This window comes from Ambystoma mexicanum, chromosome 12 (genome assembly GCF_040938575.1).
Source record: "Ambystoma mexicanum isolate Mex_15411 chromosome 12, UKY_AmexF1_1, whole genome shotgun sequence".
In the NCBI taxonomy this organism is placed as follows: Eukaryota; Metazoa; Chordata; class Amphibia; order Caudata; family Ambystomatidae; genus Ambystoma; species Ambystoma mexicanum.
Window position 1 is genome coordinate 854,190,147 of NC_090936.1, and position 22,972 is coordinate 854,213,118.

General features: G+C 46.6%; 1 protein-coding gene across 4 annotated transcripts in view; it reads right to left on the minus strand.

Annotated features, from left to right (window-relative positions):
* Positions 1-22,972, minus strand: part of CEP290 (centrosomal protein 290) — a 3,224,991-nt gene that overhangs the window by 2,117,701 nt on the left and 1,084,318 nt on the right. For all 4 annotated transcript variants that reach the window (XM_069629332.1, XM_069629331.1, XM_069629333.1 and 1 more), the window contains one exon: positions 10,424-10,654. In XM_069629332.1, coding sequence (XP_069485433.1) covers positions 10,424-10,654 — 231 coding nt within the window. The remainder of the gene's footprint in view (positions 1-10,423; positions 10,655-22,972) is intronic.

Here is a 22,972-nt window from a genome sequence, read left to right on the forward strand (position 1 = left end):
CCCCAAAGGTTAACGCCCTCACCTTAGGTAAGTGAACGCCAAGCTCTCCATCTGCCTCGGGGCAGGGTGCCGTAACCAGTTTCTTCACTGGATAAGGGTGCAGGCCTATTGACCTCAGAGGACTGCTGTCCGTCGTTAACTGCACGAACGGTAAGTTCTGGGCACTTCAAATGTCTTAAAAGTCTTTTGTAATGATATCTCTTGTTTTGCAGGGTTCCGGGGATGGCGGATGGCGGGCTGATGAGAGTTGAGGATCGAACCTGCGCGAGGAATAGAAGCGCCTGGAAGCACGTAAGTAAGCGCTTGTAGCCTGCTTCACGATGCGCACTAACTGTCCCTTTTATCTTGCAGGTACAAGTTCAGAGCTTTAGAGAAGCTGAAGGGTGCTGGAATACCCACTGGATTCGGCGTGGGAAGGAGTAATGGCACGTGAGTAATAAAGTTGCCCAATGTCTTTAAACGCACCTTCTTTTGTCTTTCAGATGCGGGATGCAGCGCCGAAGGCCTCCGGAGCGTGCGAAGAGCTGGTAAGCTTTTGTCTTTCAGATGCCGGAATGCAGTGCGAAGACCTCCGGAGCATGCGAAGAGTAGGTAAGCCTTTGTCTTTCAGATGCCGGAATGCACCGCGAGGCGTTGGTGACAGCCGATGGACCAGGTAAGAGATGCGCTGCCACTGAAGACTGTAGTGCTAACCTGTTCTTTCTTTGTCTTTACAGGTGCTGCTGAAGACTGGATTCCAGGATGGTAAGCCTTTGTTCCCTTAGGCCCAGGATCAGAAGCAGAAGACACGATGAGCGTTCTTGCTGCAGAGAATGCAGAATAACGCAAAGCAAGATTCATCCATCGGGTGTGGTTTAAATAGCCTAAGTTAAATAGCTTAGGTGTCTCCTTCCACAGCCACGCCTAGGCAAGAAAAGAGTTCCTGCTTTCCAGAAGAGTTCCAGTGTTCTGAACCTAGGGAGTGGCTCCTGCCCCACCCAACAGGAAAAGTAGTCCCAAACAGAAGAGGATCAGGGGTTCAACTGGCAGGTAAGTAAGCAGCATGGTCTGCTGCAGGTAAGTCCACCCAAGCATTATGAGCCCGGCGCTTCCAGCGCTGGGACTGGGCATCTTTATGAGCCTGGTGCCACTGGCGCCAGGACAGGGTCCAAAAGGTCCCAATTGGGACTGGCTGGCACTCGGAACAGGGGTTATGGGTCTGCTTCCAAGGGAGTCGGGCAAGTCCTGATCTTTTGGAAGCAGAGATCATGACAACAAACTGTAGTTGGCATGCCACAAAATACCCCTCAAGGTCCGGCACTTTTATCCCTCCCTGTTTGTATGGTCTCTGCAATTTCTCCAGCAACATCCTACCCCTCGAGTTGTGCTATAGGAAGCTCCGGCAAGTAGTATTCAGTTTCTTAAAGAAGGCTTCGGGAATATTGAATGGAACATTCGTAAAATAATGGAGCAGTCTCGAGAGCACCACCATTTTCAACAGCATGGCCCTTCCCATTAAGGAAAGCGGCAGCTTGGCCCAAAATCTCAGAGTTCTCGATTTTGTTCACCGCCTTCAGTGTGTTCTGTGCATGTTCTTTTTTAGGGTCGTGGAAAAGGTCTAGTCCGAGGTAACCGATTGTGTCGATTTCCCATTTAATCAGTACCCTTGGTAATCCGCCTTCAGTCTTCCCTCTGTAACCTGCAAGGGGGAACAAACATGACTTCTGCGCATTTATTGTAATCCCGGAAAGGTCTGCATAATGCTCAAACACGTCTAACATGTATTCTAGGTTGGTCTCAGGTTGTTGTATGTAAAGAAGCATATCAACAGCATACAGAGAGATCAAGTGCGTGTCACCCAATATTCTGATGCCGGCATCCTGATATTCTTTGCATAGATATATCGTCAGCGGCTCCAGAGCCAACATAAGTAACATGGGGGACCAGAGGCCATCCGGTCTCGTGCCCTTGCTAAACCTCCATTGCTCTCATATCGTGGAGCCTGTCTTGACTCTCGCCATTGGGTTGCTGTATAGTAACTTTACCCATTTAATATATGTGGGGCCTATACCAAACCCTTTCAATACCGCTAGCAGCCAAGGCCACTTGACCGAATCAAATGCCTTGACAGCATCTAGCAAAGTGACTGCCAGAAGCTGCGCACTGTCTTGGGTCTGGTCTAAAACATGGTGCAGACATCTTAAATTACATGTGATATTCCTTTTTGGAACATAACCCAATTGATCTGGATGTACGAGTTTGTGAATCACTGGTTTCAACCTGTTACCCATCAAGGGCATCAGAATCTTCCCATCTTGGTTGAGCAGCGACAGGGGTCTGTAACAGCCACAATCTATCTCGGGTTTATTAGGTTTCAGCAAAGGAACTGTAATTGACTCCCTTAAAGACAGCAGCAACATGTCGGTATCTAGTGCTTCATTAAGCATTGCTAACAGTGAGGGCGTGATCTCCTCCATGATTTCTTTGTAGAACTCACTTGGCAAATCATCCGGCCCGGAGCCTTCCCTGAAGGCAACCCTCTTATGGTGTATTATAACTCCTCTCTGGTTACGGGGACTTATAGCTTGTCTGCCTCTTCCGCATATAACTGTGGAAGATCTATCAGCGCTAAGGCTTCTTCTATTTCTGACTCACGAGTATCTGATGTCTCTTCGTATAGTGCCTTATAGAAATCATAAAAACATTTGTTTATGTCTTGTTGCGTCTCACAGATCTCCCCATTCTTAGCTGTGACTGCCCGAATTGCATTCTGCTCTGTTTCGTTTTTGTATAATCAGACTAGCAAGCGTCCCGGTTTGTCCCCTTCGGCGTGTTGCCTTTCCACATACTTTCTATAACTCGGGTTACTTAACCTGTCCCAGAGTGCTATGCACTCCTGCTGGAGGGCGACCATTTTGCGAGCACTCCCACTGGACAAATCTCGCTGACCGTTCATGGCTTCTAATTTTATCTCCGCCTTACGTAAGTCGTTGTCTATTGCGGCTTGGACCCTGTTAGCCTTAGCAATCGCTGTGCACGTAATCACCACCTTGAAGGACTCCCATACCATGGCCGCTGATTCTACGCTTCCAGCGTTATGCATAAAATATTCCTGCACCCCTTGCCTCAAATATTTGCGAAATGCTTTGTCCCTTAGAGCCTCACTTCTGAGTCTCCATGTTGGGATGCATGCTCTTGGGGCAGGGGGTTTTGGGGGGGGGGGACCTGCCATGTAATCAACAACAGGGCGTGATCAAACAGCACTCATGCTTTATATTCTGTCTCCTTGAATTCACTCAGTTGGGCCTCCCCAGTAAAAATATAATCCAACCTAGTGTGCAAGTTCTGGGGTGCGGCGTAGTGCGAGTAACCTTAACTGTGCGGGTGAAGAGACCACCATAGGTCTGCAAGTTTAAATGCTTGCAACAGTGTGGAGAGGGCTTTGGCAGAAGGGGCAGGGTGAATACATTTGTCATCTGATCCATCAAGTGTAGGGTTGAGCGTAGGGTTAAAGTCTCCACCACATATCAATGTCCTGTCAATGTGTGGGCTTACCAGTGGGTATAACTTGCAAAAATAAGATTGGTTTGCTGCATACATATTGATAATACAAACTTCTCTGTGTTCAAACCGACCCCGTTAAACATCCTACACCTCTATCCCGAAAGGTCTCAAGTAGCCTCAAAAGGTACCGATGGTGCCACCCATATCAACACCCACCTAGCATAAGCCGAGTATGGCAACCCCACATCGGCCACGCCATTTTTTAGCGAGTACGCTTTCTCATTTGTAAGTTGAGTTTCTTGCAGAAGCGCAATATCCATTTTTTTTTTACGTCTTAAATAAGTCATGATTCTATTATGCTTGATCTAACTGTTGAGACCCCTGACATTCCAGGATACTATTTTAAGTTCCCTCATCACTCATAACAGTACTCCTATGCATCAACGGTTCAATGTTCAAATACGACATACATTGTGGATTCATAAGCTAACTCCCAACTAACTACCCCATCTCCCTCCCCCTCTGCAACAATTGCCCAGATCAGTTCCTTGCGCTCAGGCATCCCCACTTGTCATGGCGTATGGGCGCAGTATGTGGATACGAAACTGTCTGTATCCGAATAAACAAATCTAGTCAGAGGTGTAGGACGCTCTTCCATGGTGCCGTCTTAAGTAAGCACCACATTGTCGATTCCTGCGTTTCAGCCACTAATTTTCTTGAGGCTTCTATCTGGCGGGTCATGCAGCTGCTTTGTCGTGTATTAATCAACCTCTGTAATCTTGTAGTGGACCCGGTCTCCTAAGTGCATCTATTCGGCTCTACTCATTTCAGCCTATGCTCCAAATGGAAAATGTTGCGTGTCCCCCAGATTGTCAAAGAAGATTGCGCGTCCTTTGTGAATCACTTTCAGCCTAGCCGGATATAACATGTCCTTCAGGTAGGCTCCCTGTAGTCTTTTTTTCACTGATATGTAGTTCATCCGCTGTTTCTGCGGAATCGGCCAAAATTACTGAATATAAATTACCAACCCCACCAAAAGACCTAAAACACATACCACGAAAAGTTCAAACTACCAAAAGTTCAAACTTTTCGTGGTATGTGTTTAAGTCTTTTGGTGGGGTCGGTAAAAAAAATAAAATCCCCCGCAAAACCCTGCTCAGTACACTATAGAGTATAGTGAGCGGGGTTGCGGGGGACAGCTCTGCAGCTGCCCAAAAAGAAAAAAATGAAGACCCTGCAGCGCCGGTTCCTGATCACGGAAGTGAAAGGGAACCAGCGCCGCAGTGGCACAGCGCATTGTAAGTAAAGTTAAGTAGGGGGTGGGGGTGTGTGTGTTTGTATGGTTATGGGCTTGTTTTGTAATGGATGTCTGCATGGAAAATGTACAAACATTTTGTATTGCGTTAATTTCCCATGCGAACATTTCCGTTATTCAGCCGCGGGAAAATCACATAGATTAGTTTCTGCACTTGTAAGGTGTAATCTGGATATGCAGTTATTGTGGCAGACGCTCGTTGGATAGTCCCACCTTTGCGGAAGTATTAAAGGATCTTTTCTCTATCCCGGTAGTTCAGTATCCAGGTCCCAGGCAGTGGTTTCCTCATCAATGATCTATACGCTCTTTCAACCATGAGGCCTTGCGTGAGGGCTCCCGGACCGATTTCTTTCGGTAACAGGGTCTCAATGTATTCCGTCCGGTTCGCACCTTCTTCTCCTTCCGGGAGACCAATCATTCTTACATTATTGCGTTTAGCTCTGCCTTCCGCATCTTGGGCTCGGTCCTCCAGATTACACACCTGTTGCTGCTGTACCCTGACCTCGTTGGAGGTGTCCTTGAGGCTGCTCTTATTTTCTGCCACTGTCTTTTCGAGTGTTCTTTCCTGTGCGTTCAGCAAGTACCCTTGCGTCCTGTCTAAGCAAGTTTACATCTATGCTGATGGCGTCTATTTTAGCTTCAAGCAACTCCAACCGAGAATCTATGGCCGCAAGGATCTGCTGATCTACGCTTGCCGTGGGCTGCTGCCTTTGAGATGTTGAGGTCATTTGGGCTGGGCTCTCTGCTGGGTTTTAGGTCTTTTGGTGGGGTCGGTAATTTATATGCAGTTTTGGTGAATGCCTTCCCTTTAACCTTTAGAGGTTTAGATGCCATGTTTTGTTGTTGTCCCGATTCTCAGCTCACGTGCTAGTGTTCGTGCCGCTCAGGTGTGTAGCTTCTACTGCTCTCCGGTATGTAACTTCAGGCGGGTGTGCCTATATTCTACTGGGGTACTGTGGCGTATCTATTAGTTACTCCTCGTGGCATCTCGAACCACGTCCCCTCCGTGTGGACCTTCAACCTTTATCTGGTTTGCGCCAACTGCGCCACTCCTTTGTGACCTATCGTGTTTGTGCTGTACCCTGTCCCGTGTGTCCAGGTAGAATTTGTGCTTGGGTGCTGGTGCGCGCTGCAGCCCTCTCCTGTTCAGCAAGATCAACCACTCTGCAGTGGTCGGTAACTGTGCACAACAGCACTGCTCTCACACCATGTTGGGCTACCTTGTATGCCACTTTGCCAGGCCCATGTTGTTATTGGCACTCACTGTTGTGACAGTTTACTTGGATACAGTACTGGCTCTTCTTTCCTTCAATTGCTGGGCTAGTGTTCATTCTGCAGATTCTGCCAGCATTTGGGCCATGCTCTCGGTGAGTCTGCCTTGTTGTTTTACTATTGAGTTGTCAGCCCCATGAATCGTGCACAGTCCGCGTATTGAGTATTCCCCCCAGGCTTGCTTCCTCTGCGGGCCACCTTGCTGCTTGTTTGTCCTCCGTGGGCCAGCCGCCTCTCTGGTCCTCCCCCGCTGGATTCAGTCAAGCCAGCTTCCTTTCTGGTCTGCCTGTACACAGCAGACGGGATCCGTTCTACCTACGGTCCGCCTCGTTTCGCTTGCAGGCCAATATTAATTTATGAGCGCACACATCGCTGATTCAGTCTTCCCCACAGTCGGCCTCATCCTGCCCGTTAGCAAATGTTTACTTCCCCACACACAGTGCGTAGAAATGAGGGGCTGGGTGGGAGTCTGGTGTATATCTGGAGTGATACTGCCAAGCAGCGGGTGACAGCACACACCCCGTCTGTCTTACCTTGTGACTCGGCCGGTGTGGTGTCACCGTCCGGCCGGAGGCAGCTATTGTTCTGCTGTTTCCCAGCCTCTGGCCGGCAACGTGGGCATTGGCCCACGGGCCAGTCTTCTTCCCGGGTGGCCAGGGGCAACAGCTATGCCAGAGCTCTCAGCAGCAGTCTGTTTTTTTTTCGGGGGGTGAGGTTTCCCTCCTGTACAGCGCAGGCATCCGAGCCCTGCTTTCCTTCTCTGTTGGCTTTAGCAGTCAGCGTCTTCTTCCCAGCAGCAACCCTGCTTTGTAAAGTCCTCCGGCGTCTTTCCCCTGGCAATCGTGCCAATTTGCAGCTGTAAACTGCCTTGTGCTTGCAGCCACTGTTGCTCCGTGCGGGATGCGTCCGTACAATGTATTCCTTAATGTTTACCCGATAACATGTGTTGTGGCTGTCCGTGCCGCCATACTTATCCCTCACTTTGAACATGCACATTTCCTCTGGATCGATCTTGCCTCTGCTCGGTGCAGCTATATCTTGGCTGCACGCGGGGTCTCCGACGCCATCAGCTGCCTTTGTTGTCCTCAATGGTCTTGCTACATCCGCACTTCCAACCGAGGAACCTACGAGGCTTGCCACTTTTGTATTTTTATTTCACACACAACCTGTGTGGATCACGTCCCTAATTTATTGCAACCTCTTCCAGTTTAACAGCCGCGCTCTTGTGGGTAAGGGGGCCGACCTTCTCGTCTTGCTCCGGGACAGCTAGTCATGCCTACGTTGTCACAGAAGGCACCGCTTCTATTTTTGCATTTCGATCACAGGCCCAGCACAGTCCGGTCCAGCTCCTGCTCTCGTCCGAGGTCCGGCTCAGTATATTTTGCTCGCCAGTGGCCTCTCTCACCGGGTCCATATGTTGCTGTGCCCAGGATTCACTCGGTTCTTTGCTGCGCTTGTCCGCCATCTTGTTTCTTCAGATGTTTTTAGTCTGCAAACTCTCTTCAAGTCGCATTACCTGACTACACCTTAGCCAGCCTCTTATTTCACATCCGTCACTGCTCCATTACTTCATGTGCCTACTGCTCAGTTTCTGTGCGTGACCGCACTGTGCAGCCTCTGAAATTGGACAGGATCATTGGATCGGCAGGAGCACTCAAAGTAACGTCCGACAGCATGGCCCTGTAGCCATGCCCCCCAACTCTTTCAAAGTCGATGCATAATTTGACTTAATATCCAGGACGTCACTTTTGCCTGTTGATTGCATCAAAAGTTACTCCAGTACTGAGAACGGAGAGGCTGAGGAACTGATTGCATTGTCATCCTGAGAGTTTGTGCTTAGATCTGCATCCTCGCCATCCTCATTGTTGGCATCACGCACAAGACCAATTGCACCCTCAGTTGGCCTCTCCTCTACCGATTCAAGGAAGAGCCGATCGAGGGATAGCTGCATGTTAGTTGATATATTTGTTCTCATACCCTTCTCCTGCTCTGGTTGTAGTTGAGAGGTATCTTGGTCATTTTGTTCATCTTGGGACTGCCCCGCGCGAAGGAGAAGGGTAGATAAAGGAGGCACTAGATGAAGGTGACGGTGTGCTAGAGGTAGGTTCAACCAAGTCCAAGTTGTTCCCCCTGTTAGAAACAATCAAAGCTCTTACGACCGTCTCAATGGTCTTGGAGCCAAGATAGGGGACTGCTGCAGTGAGCTCCTTGGTAAGCTCCTCAGTGAGCTTCTCGGCTAGATCAATGCAAGAATCAGAGCAAAGATCAATCACCTCACGTTGCTCCTTGGAGGCTTGTGCTGAGAAACAGTCAGTGGTAGCATCTTTACAACAAGCTTCTTTTTGTATGTTTTGTCAATTAGTATTACTGTTCATTGGAGGCAAGCCTGTGCAGAGACTCGTTTTTGTTCCTGGATAGTGGAAGATGCTGATTTATTGTTTCAGAGCTAGAGACATCTTTATTTATAGCGACCATTGAGTTACAAACGATAGTCTCTCCATTAGTCTCGCTGCTGGTGTCTGATTCAATTGTATTAATTATATTGATTACCTTTTCCCCCATTGTGTGACACTCACAAAAGAAGGGGGAGGGGCAAAGTCCAAAATAGAGGAATACGAATCCACAGTTCAAATTGTTAGAGCACCGTGCTACTGCTGCTTACCAATGAGGCTGGTGGAGCCCAGAGGCAGACCGCTCTCTCACCAAAATGCCAGAACACCAAAACTCTCTGCCAGCACGCCACCGCAGGGTAAGTTAACAACTGGGTCCACCTCCGTAGAGAAAGACAACAGACTCAGATCTGTTTACTCCAGATAAACTAAAACACTCCTTTCTAAGGTTTATGTAGGGAGCAATAAGGCAGTTTTACTGCCTGGCCACGAGATCTCAGGATAAAATCACGTAAATAGTAGACTGCTCAGGTGGTAGGTTAGGGTATGGGACACAGCACACAGAGCACAGAGCACAAAATACTGATCTCACCTGTCAATGCCGCCCCGCCGAACACTATGGAACACTTATAAAACTTCACTTTTGCACATGTCTGGGATTCTAAAGTGTGCAGGTGCTTCTGGGTAGTATCTTAAAGACACAGTAGTAGTGTAGCAATCCTCAACAGGGAATGAAGAATAGGTCTGCAAAGTCCTCCAAACATTGTGGAAGACTTATAACACTTCGCCGTATGCATATTGAAACACTAAGTCTAAAACAGCTCCCCCATTCTGGGAGTGGCTCAGGGAGCCATCATATGTCAATGAGAGGGAGGAAGAATATGCTGCAATGGCTGTGAGATCATGTCACCCTAAGGATATTTGGGGACCATTCTGTGATTACCTCTCCCGCTAACAGCAGGAGATGGATGGGCATTGAGAAGTGTTGCGAATGGGCCGCAGGACTACTGAAATGTAATGTCTGTTTGATTTACTGAGAAAGAACTGCTGACGGACAACACACAATTTAGTTCAACGTTGTATTTTATTTGATCTATGGAAGTGATTTGTGGACTGTGATTTGCAACATGTCTTTTACTTAAATTAAGATTGTGTACCCTAGATGCTTTCAAATATCACCCTCCACACATTCCTTCATTTCTTCCCAAAACAACAAAGAAGTAGGTGTCTTAAGAACTTTGCACCTAAAATGCATGCAGTTTTGTCAGCACTCATTTGTACCAAGGGGCATGGCCAAAATATCTGTCCTAATATACCCAGGATAGCACAAACCCTTCAGCAATTCAGCAAAGGTGAGACACATACAGAAAACAGTTTGATTGGAGTACAATAAATATGAATGAACTTTAGGTGTATTTCTCTGTTTTTCAGATTAAAGAAGACAAGAGGCGTTGCTTCCCACAACACATATATTAAGGAAAATTGATAGAGCCTCATAACATAATTCAGCTAGCAGTAAACGCATCTGTGGGTTTTATGGAAAGAGTGGATAACAAATTGCAAGTGTAGGGAAAGCATACTGACAGAGGAATTTTGAGTGTCCCACAAATCAAGGGAGGACAAACCTTCTCATATACTGGAAGAAAACTGTGGCACTCTACCGATTTCTCTGTCTCATACTAGATCTCCTGAGGTTCAAGAAGAACACCAAAACCTACCTACTCTGATGTACTTTCTCATGATTTGAATTTAACAAAGACACCGGACTTGAACAAAGACAGAAAAGAGATTTGCTGTCTAAAGTTAAACTAAAGGGTACTCTCTAAAGAATCTGCCTATTTCACCTTTAGAGTAACACTAAAGGGATGGAGGATCTAAAAAACATTGAAGTGCAAAAAATGCAAATTTTAAGTGAACAAAAGGGAAATTATGACGTGTAAATAAATAAGCAACCAACCAGCACCTTGTATCTTTGTAAGTAGCCAATTCTATCTTCTACGGCAAACTCCATTTCTGTTAATTCAGTCTTCAGTTTGCAGTTTTCCTTCCGCAGGTGGTGTTCCATTTCAAGAAGTGTAGTAAACCGTCTTGTCAGAGAATTTTCATTTACTCTTAAAACTGTCAATTTACGAGAATTTTCTACAAGTTGCTTTTTCATTTCATCTGGTTCCAATTGTAACGCATCCATCAAACGCTACAGAACAGTCAGCAGAGAAAAACATTCCAGGTGTCACTATCTCATTATTCCATAGACAGTCATTGCCATATCAAGTTTATTCACTTACTGTATGTACCATACACAATATACATATTCTTTTGCTAGCTATGTGGCAGTCTCAAACATCTATGAAACATTTATATCAAAATTTGAATTTCATCAGTTACTGACCGATCAATTTATGGATATATCAACTCATATGTCCATAGAAATATGCAATGCACAAAGTAGTATGTTTTGCAACTCCGTATCAATCAAAAGAGTTAATTTGCATGTGCGTGCCAGGAGGTTATGTATATGTGAATGTGGTGTCAATGGGAAATAGGGTACATGCCCACAGAAAAACAAATAACTTACCTTCTGTTATGTTCTGACAGATTCTCCTCTCACAGATATTTCATCTTTGATATTCATTGGCAGCTTTAGTAGTCTTGAGAACATCTTTCCCCAGCAGGGGGAGTTTCCCTGACTACCCAATGTCAGGACTTACTCCTCCATGGCTCCGGAAGTGATACCACCAGTCATACATGGAGCACACCATGGCCCGTGACCTCATTACCACCGTATTGTACCAATGCTCAGCAGCTGTGTGAATGTAGATGAATAGGCTCTGTGAGAAACCTAAGGGTGGTCTCCCAATTAGACCCCAAGAATCCCTTACTCAGGGGGCCAGGAAAAGGCTGGCGCTCTCAGATCCCAACCCTGGGGGTGGACAAGCGAGGGAGGATCACCTGGGTAGGGGAGCCCGGGGTTATGCTCGGGGGAATGCCCCAGGTGAGAGGCAGTATTACACAGGGGAAGAGGATGATGAAGTCCCTGAGGCTTTTATAGGCTGTTCCAAACCAACCTTTCCCTATGATGAATCTCCCTTACCAACCCAAATCCTGTTACAGCGGGAAACATCTCACAGAATCCCGATCTTCTGGTTGCCTACCCGAATACTCTGTCATTCTTCTCTCTGTCCCTCTATTTTTTCACAAGCTCCCCATCTGCTTTAACCAAACACCACTGTTCCCACAATCCCCCCTATTCATTTCACAAACCCTACAAATCTCACCACTCTGAGTTTACCAACACCCCCTAGGATGAGGGTTAACAAACTAAGGGTAGAAATAATCCCCAGGGGAATACAAGGGATATAATGCCTTATGAATTCCCGCTAGGGTGTCCCAGTTTTTAAGCAAAACGAACTAACACCAGAACTGTATACCTTACATGTCCCAACAAAAGGGTCAGGCAGAGTCAGTCAATTGCTGATAACTGCACACACCTGACTGCCCTTTCTCTTCCCCACAGGTTAAAAGGCAAAGCGCAAGAGCACAATCTGAGCAGGCCGAATGCATGAGGAAGCAGCGATGCCAGGATGGCAGTTCAAACGGAGGAGAAAGGCGGCGAGACCTGAAAGAACGTCAAGGAGGGAGTTGCCCTTGCCCTTTTTAAGCCAGAACCGCAAAGCCTCTGATGGAAAATACACAAAACCGGGAATCGCAGCTGGCGGGTGGTGCGACAGATGTCAGCAGTACATGGCACCCTCCCGCACTGATAGCCAGGGCGGGAAGGCATGGTTGCCATCAAGGTACCGTCCTTGACTCCAGCGGCAAAGGGAACCGCCAATGAGAACAGCACAGCCATTGAGTCTGAAATAACCTGATGGTCGACCGGCTTGTGCCATGCTCAAGGTTGCATTGACAACAGTAAGAAGATAAATAGACAAAAGGTCTTTAATGAACTGTGAAAGCAAACTTGGTACCAGAGTCCGAGTGGTACGGCCCCACGTGGGCGTTCAGTCGTAGTGCTCAGACAGGTACCCCATTCCTGAATAAAGAGATTGTGTTGAATATTGTGAGTAAAAGAAAATACAAGTACCAGGAGGTCATAGGGAAGGCTGGTATAAGGTGTTAAGGTGGTAATACAAGGGTCAAGTCAAATCCCTTGTACAATCGAAAAAGTCCTTGACACATTGCAGAAAGTTGGTCATTGTAAAATTGGCGTTTGCGCCAGCCTGAGTGCAACGCAGTGCAAACTGTGAAGATGTAAAGCCTGCGCTTACAGTACACCCTGACAGAGTGCCGCAGCGAGACGAGATTGCGCTTCTGAAGTCTCTGTTTAAAGTGGCAAGCGCTTTGGAGGTCTGAGCCCAGATGAGGGGGACCTAATGTGAACATTGTGCGATTGTTTAAAAATACATTAAGGCTTGTGACTATTCTAGATACAGAGAAAGCCTGACTGGGGGCTTAAGAAAGCCAAGGGAAATGACTTTTTGGAACCAAGAGTATCAAATGTAATGCTTCGAAGAAAAAGTGTGTTCGACCCATCTACACACCCCATATGACTTCAGGGCCAGTATATATTCAGGTGTCTCACCCGATTATTACAGGCTCGTCCTGCTCCCACACAACATCTTAGGCATTCCAGGCACTCGGGCACAAATAATACACAGGAGACCAACGGTAGAGAGAAAGGGGCTCTAATGCAATCACACCAGTACATGGGAAGACTGCATTCTGCTCTGCCCCTCCCAAGCCTGGCTCATCCTTTTATACAAACTGAGTGGCTAAATTAATTCTCCACCCATGAAACAGGGTTAAATGCAATTATAACTAATGAAATAATAACTGATGAAAAAATAACAAATACAAAATGAACAATTCCCAAATAACTAATTCATTTTTCATGGTTTTCGGGGATGGGGAGAATCCCCACAAAGCCCCCCCCCTTTTTTTTTAATAATACTTTTCCCCCACGCCCAAAACCACTATTCCCTCTCACCACCCCATTTTTAGTTTTCTCAAAATTAGTTATTTTGGAATTAGTTGTTTTTTCATTCGTTATTATTTCATTAGTTGTTTTGTATTCGATATAATCACTGCATACCATGAAACAGTACGTATAAGCATGTATCATAACAAAAAGGTCAATTTTGGAGAACATGGGGAAGGAAGTATGCAGTCGTGAAAAGCTTTCAGTGTCATATCTGTGAGTCAGCCTTGGAGATTTTATTTTATTTATACCGCGCACCATTGACCCTGAGGCATGAGGGCGCCGACAAAACAAACAAATACAGAAATCAATAGCCCAAAAGCAAAGCACAATATTCTAAATAACAAACAAATTGAGCAACAAAGCAAATAAGATCAAAAATATTAAATAAAAGCAAGCAGGAATAAAGAGATCAATTCAAAACAATTCTAAGCTTAGTGGACGAGGGCATATCCTGTAAATATGTAATTCTGTTAAAAAACAAAGGCAAACTACTGTAACCACATCCAATAACGATACAGTCTGAATTGTCTGCTGTACACCAATTATTAATCTGTAGTCGACGAAGGACTCTCAGATCCCGAGTTCTTTTTTAAAAACTCTATTTTAACTTGCACAGTTACATAATTTTATCATCTACATTACATTGTTACTATTACTATTATTCAACATCTTACATATTGGGTTCATGTTACATTAACGATTACTATCCGCCTGAGTCTTCTTCTCTTTCACATTTATAGGAAACATACTGCCTGTACCTGCCCTAGGGCGGTTTTGCGTGGGTAATAGACCGGCATATACTTCCTCACAGTCATTCGCCATTCGCCCATGTCATGTCTTTCTCCCATTCACTCTTCGTGGGTGGTTCTTTACATTTCCAACGCATCAGTATTGCCCGCTTGGCAAGTAAAAAACTAAGATTAAGAAACTTGCGCCATGTCATTTTGCTCACTGTTCCCAACAATCACATCTGGATTCCATTCAATAGGCTGATCTGACATCTCATCCAGTGCACTACACACATCTGCCCAGTACTCAGTTAACCGTGTGCTCGCCCATAACATGTGTAGTAGGTCTGCCTCCTCGCTCCAGCATCTTGGGAACCTCCCATCTGTCGTAGGATATATGCTCTTAAGTCTGGCCGGGGTGTAAGGGGTTCTGTGTAGTATCTTATAGTGTATAAGACAGTACCTTGAGTTCTAAGATATATTCGTCAGTCCACACAGTTGTGTCCACTGGTTATCCGTAATGGTGTGGCCTAGATCGTGTTCCCATTTCCCTCTAGTGTCTGGGGTCAGTACCTCTCTGGCTGACAATGCTATTTTATACAGCGTGGAAGCAGATGTCTTAGTTATGTTTGCTGTAAATATAGAACCCAGGCCCAGATGTGCCTGTGGTTCAGTTGGAAATGTCTCCTATATGTTTGCCATAGCAGAGCACAGTCAGAGATATTGTAGACTCGGTATAGGGTTATCCCCTATGGTCATTTTGATCTCCCAACTGACAAATTGTTTATCTGAGAATAGGTCCCCAAAACGGTTTATTCCTGTCTTTCCAGTGTGTGGCGAGTGTTTTATCTTGTGTTGGGGGAAGGTAGGGTGCATCCCACAGTATCATATTCGGATTATACAAAACAGTGTGTCCGGTTTGTCCTGCCATTCTGGCCTAGGCGGTGCATGTTACCAGTGCTGGGTTAATGGTGTTATCGTTTCTGGTCTTCGCTTCACTGCTCTGTGTAAGAGTTTTCTTGGGCCCAGTGTATGTGTCTCAATGGCTGCGTGCGGTGCACAAGGGTTACCTTCTATCCAGTATGTTGCATAGGGAGCCTTTACTGCGAGATAATATAATTCAAAGTTGGGGGCAGCAAGTCCCCCTTGTGGATACGATTTGGTAAGTGTTTGCCAACTTATTCTAGGATGTCCATTGCATATGAATGCCTTGCATGCCCCTTGGATTTTGGAAAAGAGTGATCTGCCTGGCCATACTGGGACAGTGTTGAAAAGGTAAAATAACTTGGGTAGTATGATCATTTTAATCAAAGTGAGTCTGCCCATAAGTGAGATTGGGAGGCATTTCCAGCAATCAAGTTTATCGCAGAGCGCCTCTATTAACATCCCGTAATTTAGGGTATGAACAAGTTGTGTTGTGTGTGCTATTTCCACGACTAGATATTTTACCTGGTTGGGGGCCCATTTGAGTCCATGTAATTCTGTGGGTTGTAGGGTTGCCTCTGTGAGAGGGAACATCTCGGAGTTGGTTCAGTTGAGTTTCAGAACGGAGTGTTCCCCAAATTCCTTAACCGCGTGCAGTACCTTCCTCAAATTAGTGTACGGGTTTCTTAAATATAGCATTGTATCATCTGCATATATGTTTTGCCAGCCAACGGGATCCCGACCCTGCAGTGTCTGGCCCTCAGTAGGTCTGTGAGTGGTTCTATTACCAGCGCAAATAGAAGGGGTGAAAGTGGGCAGCCCTGAAGGGTGCCCCCGGCAGATCAAATATCACTGAAAGATGTGATATGATAGGTTATTGATAATGCGCTTAATATCCAGGGGTTTCTAAGCGCGGACCCGGGGATCGAACCTGTGTGGCTTCAAGTCGTCTTGTTTCCAAGGCAAGAACGTTGCCGCTCAGCTATCCTCCAAAGCCTGTTGATGCATACTCTGGCGTAAGGTTGCGTGTAGAGTATCCAAACCCAGCCTATAAAGTTAGGTCCAAACCCATAGTTATTCAGAACCCTGAACAGGAATGGCCAGTATACGGGGTCAAAGGCCTTCTGCAAATCTAGAGCCAATGCCACTTCATGCATATTTTTCGGGATCGAGGTGAGGATGTTGTAGCAACAACGTATATTAGTTGCCGTGGATCTGCCCAGTACAGGATTCAACCGTGTGGCTAATATTTTTGCAAATATTTTTGAGTCTGTATTCATCAGTGATATTGGTCTATAGGATCTGCATTCCCCAGGGTGCTTCCCTGGCTTGAGCAGCAGGGTTATAATTTCTTCCCGAGTCGTTTCAGGCAATTTGCCCGTATTTTTACGGCCTCGGTCCACACATCATGAAGTTGGGGTACCAATATCTCTGCAAATTCTTTACAGAATTCAGCGCCCAACCCCGTCAGAGCCCGGTGCCTTCCTGTTCGGCAATGATTTAACCGCCTCCGTTATCTCGGTCTCTGTTAGAGGGCTTTCCAAAGCGTCCCTAGTTTCAGTGGATAAAAATGTAGTGGGTATTTTTGCTAGGTACCTGTCTATTTCCTCTTCCGTGGCTGCGCTCTGGGGTGAGTATAGGCCGGCGTAGAAGTCAGAAAAGACTTTCTCTATTTCTTTCTGATCCGTAACAACTACGCCATCTGCCATAGTTATGCATGGGATGTTTGTGTTTCCGCTTTCTCCTCTTACCATCTTCGCTAAGAGTTTGCCAGGCCGTTCTGTTTCTCATTTCATCTTGCAGCTGCTGGCCTGTCAAAATAACATATTTCCCGGTCTGCCGATGCCCTGCATTCCTTTAGTTGGGTTTTAATATCTAACTTAGTCTGTGCCGCTAGGTCAGTGGCATATTGTTCCTGTAGTTTGGCTATACTCTCCTCCCGCCTTCCCAGCTCTCTCCTGATGTCTTTGAGTACCCCAAGCTCTGTTGAAATGGCTACGCCTCTAATATATGCTTTAAATGCTTGCCATAGGATAGCCTGGCATTCAACCGAGCCTTCATTGTTCTCAAAATATTCAGTGATATGCTGGGTCATACTAGTTTTGTCCACCTGATCTGAGCAGCTGCTTTAAATCTCCATGGGAATCTTTGTGGGGAGACTTTGGGAGTGGCCATAGATATCAATACCGGTGAGTGGTCCGATAATGTTCTAGGCAGAATTGTTGCCTCTGTTACCCAGCCTAGCACCCTCTGTGATACCAGCCAGATGTCAATCCTAGAGTGCATGTCATGCACAGATGATTAGGTGGCGTATGCACGCCGTGGACCATGTAGCGATCGCCATACAGCTCGCAAGTCCAGGTCTGCTATGTGTGTATGTACCGTGCGGGCAGCATTGGTGAGCGCCCAGGGGGTGCTGGACGTGCTATTCAGCTTCGTATCGAGTATTGTATTGAAATCTCCACCGCTAATTAGGTGTGCTGTAGAGTATTTTGCGCATTTCTGAAAGACTGAAGTGTAGTAGTCAGGGTCATTTACATTTGGGCCGTACACATTAATGAGTAGGACTTCCATTTTAGCTAGTCTCCCATGGACTATCACATAACGCCCTTCTGGGTTGCACTCTGTCGCATGATGTGTCAATGGTAGCCTTTTGTGTATTTGTTAGGGAGAATTTCCCAAACCTAGTGAGTCCCCCAGCAGCTTTGCTGGATTTCTGGGATTTGTTTTTTTCTCCTGCTAAGAGTGAGACTCTTTTCCTCCCACTCTTAGACATGATTTGAGGTGCTTTTTATGTGTCCATGGGCAATGGGGTAACCTCTTTCTACTCCATAGGGAATCATCTGTTTTTGTATGTGTGTTACACAGCACCCTCAGTGCAGTAACACATGGGTTTCACAGTGACCCCCAAACATAGACTCCATACCCTGGGACTGACTACTGTCTCCCAGAGCATGTAAAGTCACCATTGAATTTACTAGTCCTACATTGTGAACAGAGCCAGTACACACCATCATATTGGGGAAGTACTGGTAGGGGTAATTCGATTGCCCCTGGGTGTGTTTCCAAGGGGGCACTGTGCAGTCCCCCCTTGTCGAGTTTCTGGCTGGTGGCAGTGGTTACCACGCAAAATATTCCTTCGGAATATTCTCTATGGGATTTTCCCATTGATTTTAAACGCACCACTTTTTGGTGCAATGTTAAAGATACCGCTGCTTTATTTATTTAATATTAAATCCACGTTGGGTCTTTTTGCCAGAACTCAGTTCCAAAATGGCATTTGTGTATACGTCTCTGTAACTCAGACCAAGGTCGAGCCCTTTGTTCCACTATTTTGGAGGGCTTCTCCACAGAAGCCCTCCAAATGGTACCACTCTGTCTGGGTTCCATAGGAGGGGTGGAGGGGGAATTTGGCACCCTGGACTGAGTTGCCATAGCAACTCAAGTCGCACTCTTCTCTGATTGGCCGAGTGGTGAGCCACCCGGCTCACCACTTAGCATGTGTGATTGACAGCTAGGCTGATGAATGGGGGGTGTTCTGCATAAAAGCAGGGCCTTTGGGACTGGAACTTCAGAAGTCGCCACAGGACCTAAGAATCCAAAGAGGGAAGAAGCTGAGCCATCTGCTACAACGACACCACCGGGGAAGCCCTGCTGCAACAAACTCACCACTTTCCCAACGACAAGAGAAGATCTTCTGCTGCATGAGTCTTCTCCCCATGAGCTGGTGGGACCAACCAGTTTGCCTCTTTCACCTTCCAAAGACGTCTCTTGGTCGAATCGCCCTTGAGAAGCACCCCAGCGGCCGGATAGCCAAGCTTCACCACTTTGACCGTGAATAAAAGGACTGCACCTTTTAATCGGGAACTCTGCGACTGGTTTCCTCCCTAGGCAGTGGAACGACTCCAAGTTTCCTCCTTGACGAGATCCTCTCTTCCCCTGGTCGCAACAACGAACTGCAACCACTGCCAGGAACAACTGCCACCGCTGGAGCTTCCTCTCTCTTAAGGTACTGTGTCCTACCTGGCCTCGCTTTCTACAGATTGCTAAAGGGGACCCTTAAATCCTTGGCTTTCTATACTGGGTTGGCCTCAGACCTTCTAACTTTGTTTCTTGAACTAAACCAACCTCATTTGAACACTCTGCAAAGTCTTTTAGTGCAACTTAAACTGTGTGATCCTGGGCACATTTCGCTTTGCTCCATTTAAAGTGGGCCTAGACTATGAACTTTGACTCTACAGCATATTCTGCCTTATTCCCTTGCTCTGACTCTTAAAAAGTGTTGGGACTGTATTATTCTTATGCTCTGCCTTTTTCTCTCCCTCTAACCAAACTATTGGAGTGCCATCTTAGTTAAGCGCTCACATCTGTCTTAACAAATAGTGGTGTTTTAATTCCGACTTGTCTAATTGTTATTAAGGGAGGTGTGTATACTTTATCTCACTGTGTTTTAACTTGCTTTTGATTTGGAGTGCTAGTGTATTGCCTAAAGTGTGTTTTAAATAAATAACTCTATACTTTTGATACAAAGCTGTGGTCAGTGTTTGTTTGCTACACTGTGTTTTTAGCCCTATTGTGTATACTCTACATACTGCCTTACTCTTCTTGAGAGAAGTCTGACTGCTCAGCCAGAGCTACCAGGTAAATCTGGGTGGTGCAGACTGCTACCAATTGGCTTTACTGATTACACCTGTAGTCCTAATCTTTTTTCAGTGTTCCCAAAGGGAACTGCACAGGATTCTGCCTAACAGTATTGGTATCACCCCCCGGACTCTGCTTGAGTAAGATGTGTAAAAGCGTTGGTTCCCACACCCAGTCGCAAGCTTGTAAGCCTGGTATCCCAGCAAGTGCATCTCGTGGATAAATACCATTTGCGCGTCTATTCTATTGATGTATGCCATTATTTTCCTTGCTTTCACCGGCATTCCAAGCCCTCTCACATTCCAGCTTATTAATTTAATCTATGCAGCGTTTTTTTCAGCCATGCTCAGCCTTATTTCTACTCGGATCAGTTGTATTCAAGAAGTTTTAACTTTAACTCCCCAAACATTACTGCCCCCACCCTCAAAGTTACCCGAACATCAACTATGCATCTTCCCCCATCTCTCACACCATTCCCCTTCTAACCCAATTAACAAACACGTGCACACGCAATGGGGGGCAGCTTCTGTGGGGCAGAGGCCGGAACCCCTAACGTTACTGCCCTTGTGGTTTCCAGACTTGCTTGCGTTACCAGTACTCCTGATAAACTGAGGCGGTCAATAATAGAACTGATTCTCCCCTGGGGAGTAATGAGCTGTGGTTGGTGTCGAATGTGGCCTTGTGTCCATTGTTTTATAGTGACAGCGTCCAATCGATTGCTTTCACCCATGTTGTCCCTGCATTGGTGATGTGCTTGTGCCGCTTCCAGCAACTCTTGGTTTCTGTTTAGCAGGTGTTGGTATGTTTTCCTCCACAAAGGTGGTGGCTTCTTCTGGGAAGGTGAAGAAATATGTTTTATTGTTATACTGTAAACTCAATCTGGCTGGGTATAACGTAGTGTATGGTATCATGCGCTCGCGGCGCATTTTCTTGACACCTGTTTATGATCATCGCTCTTCTTGGACCGCCAGGGTGTAGTCTGGGAACACCTGGATCACACTGCAACCCAGCTTCAACTCCTGTTTATCTATTGCGGCCCTTAACACTAGGTCCCTGTAATTCATTAGTCTAGCTATGATCGGTCTGGGATAAGCACCTGGTTTGGGACGGGGTGTCATGGATCTGTGCGCCCGTTCGACGACAACCATGGGTGACCAACCTGGGTCCCCAGTAGTTCTTTAAGCAGTTCTTCAACTGCAAGTTCCATAGGTCCCTTTAGGGTGTCTTCAGGTACCCCCACTATCCACACATTACTGCGGCGGGATCGTACTTCCAAATCTTCACATTTGAGCTTCACCGTCCCCAGGTCCTTAGCCATATCAGTCATGGTTTTTCTTAGGGTTTCAACTGCATCTTCTGTTGTGCTAATCCTCGATTCAGCTTCCGTGATGCGGGTTGTGGCCTCTTCGAGCTGGTTTCTGATTGCTTACATTCGAGTTGATTGCGTGGAGTCTGTCGTTCAGGGCGGCAAAGCCTTGTTGCATTGATGCAAAGACCGCCTCTGGGTCCAGAGTGGCAGATGTGGCGGTTGTAGCGGTTGGCGTGGGGGTGCATGGTCTGTTCAGTGCCAGTATTATTCATGGTGCTTGCCTTGGTAACTGCCGTTGTGAACATTTCTATGGCACCTTTCCCTTTCTCGAGTGCCGCCCCTTTGGGCATTGTACTCTGCCTCGATGCAGGTTCCTCTGTGGTGCTACATCCAATGGCGGCGGTGGGGGGGGGTCTTTGATTGCCACTATGAGTGCTTCCCTCGCCTCACAGTGGTATGTTGTTGTTCCTTGTTTGTATTGCACCCGTGGCCCGATGTCAACTGTTCTCAAATTGCAGCTCCCCTGGTCTGTGTCACAGGGTGGCAGGATCAGGTTTCCGTTGCTTTTTTGCAGTTCGCCCTTGACCCGCCCCAATAATGTGACTATAATAGCCTCCTTTAATGCAATGGATGCCGAGTCTTGGAGAGGCCCTCTGCTGCGTGAGTCATGCTGGCCGTGTTACAACATGGTGGTATCGTGCCCAGGACCAGTGTACCTGACCTTGCTGATTTTGGGACTGCGCCTTTCCAGGAAGTAGGGCGTTGTGGACGTGTGTTTACCATTCCCCAGTGTTCTCAGGACATCAATGTGGCCCAGGTGGTCCTAGGGGGTACGGCCACCAGCGGGGCCCCCCCTCGTTGCCTGCCGAATAGGGTCAGCGGGTATCAGCCCTGTTCTGTTTAACCTTGTGTGATCTGGCAGTATCAATGCCTCTGGAGCTCCGGTTATGTGGAGTGATCTGCTTCTTTTATGCCTGGTTGTGTTCCTCTAGGTTGATATGTTTGCACGTTATTTGGTGCCCCAGCATAGTAGATTGCCACGCTGTAGCTGGGCGCGTGGGTTGCGTGTGGTCTGGGACTGCTACGCGTTGTGTTTATTGAATGTACTGTCCCTCTTTGTCACTCCATGCATGTTACAAATGGTATGGGCCAGAGTTTCGTCCCTCTGATATGATCGTTTGATATGAGCGTTTATTTATATAGCGCCTATACACAATGTGTTTCAAAGCGCTTCAAGGCAAGTGAGGGAACAAGGGAAAATACAACCACATTCTTACAGGCCATGAACAGTAAGAATGTGAAATTAACTATCGTACTCGGCCTGATGACATTTCAGATAGTGCAAGAGCTAAGACATAGATAAGGAAGGGAGGGGAGAGTGGGAAGGAAATGGAAACAGACAGGCGACTACCGTATTAGGCCTGACGACATTTCTGGTAAAGCCGGAGAAAAACAAAAGGTGAGGGAGAGGGGTGCAGAAAGGGAGGGGAGGAACAAAACAAGCGATTATCATACTCGGCCTGACGACATTTCAGATAGTGCTGGAGGGGTGGTGGGGAGGAAAAAAACAGTAATGGGAGGGTGGAGGAAACAGATGAGGTTGCTATCATATTATGTCCAGGGACAATTCTGATACAGTAAGTGCATAGAAGAATGTAGGTGGAGGAGATAGGAAAAGGGAGAAGGGAAAGGAGAAGAGAACAGAGAGTAAGCAGTCAAAAAGAGTGGAGAAGCAAGAGTGGAGAGCAAATACAATTGCAGAAGTCAGTAGTAACACATAATGTTGCAAGCCAGGATACAAGATGAAGATGGGAACAGCATGATTCAGAGCCACCATGAGTACAAGATGCAAAGGAAGTCCAGCATGAGAGTTGAGAAAGAGTGACACACCGTGAATGAAGTCCATAAAAGTCAAATCCAGCATTGGCC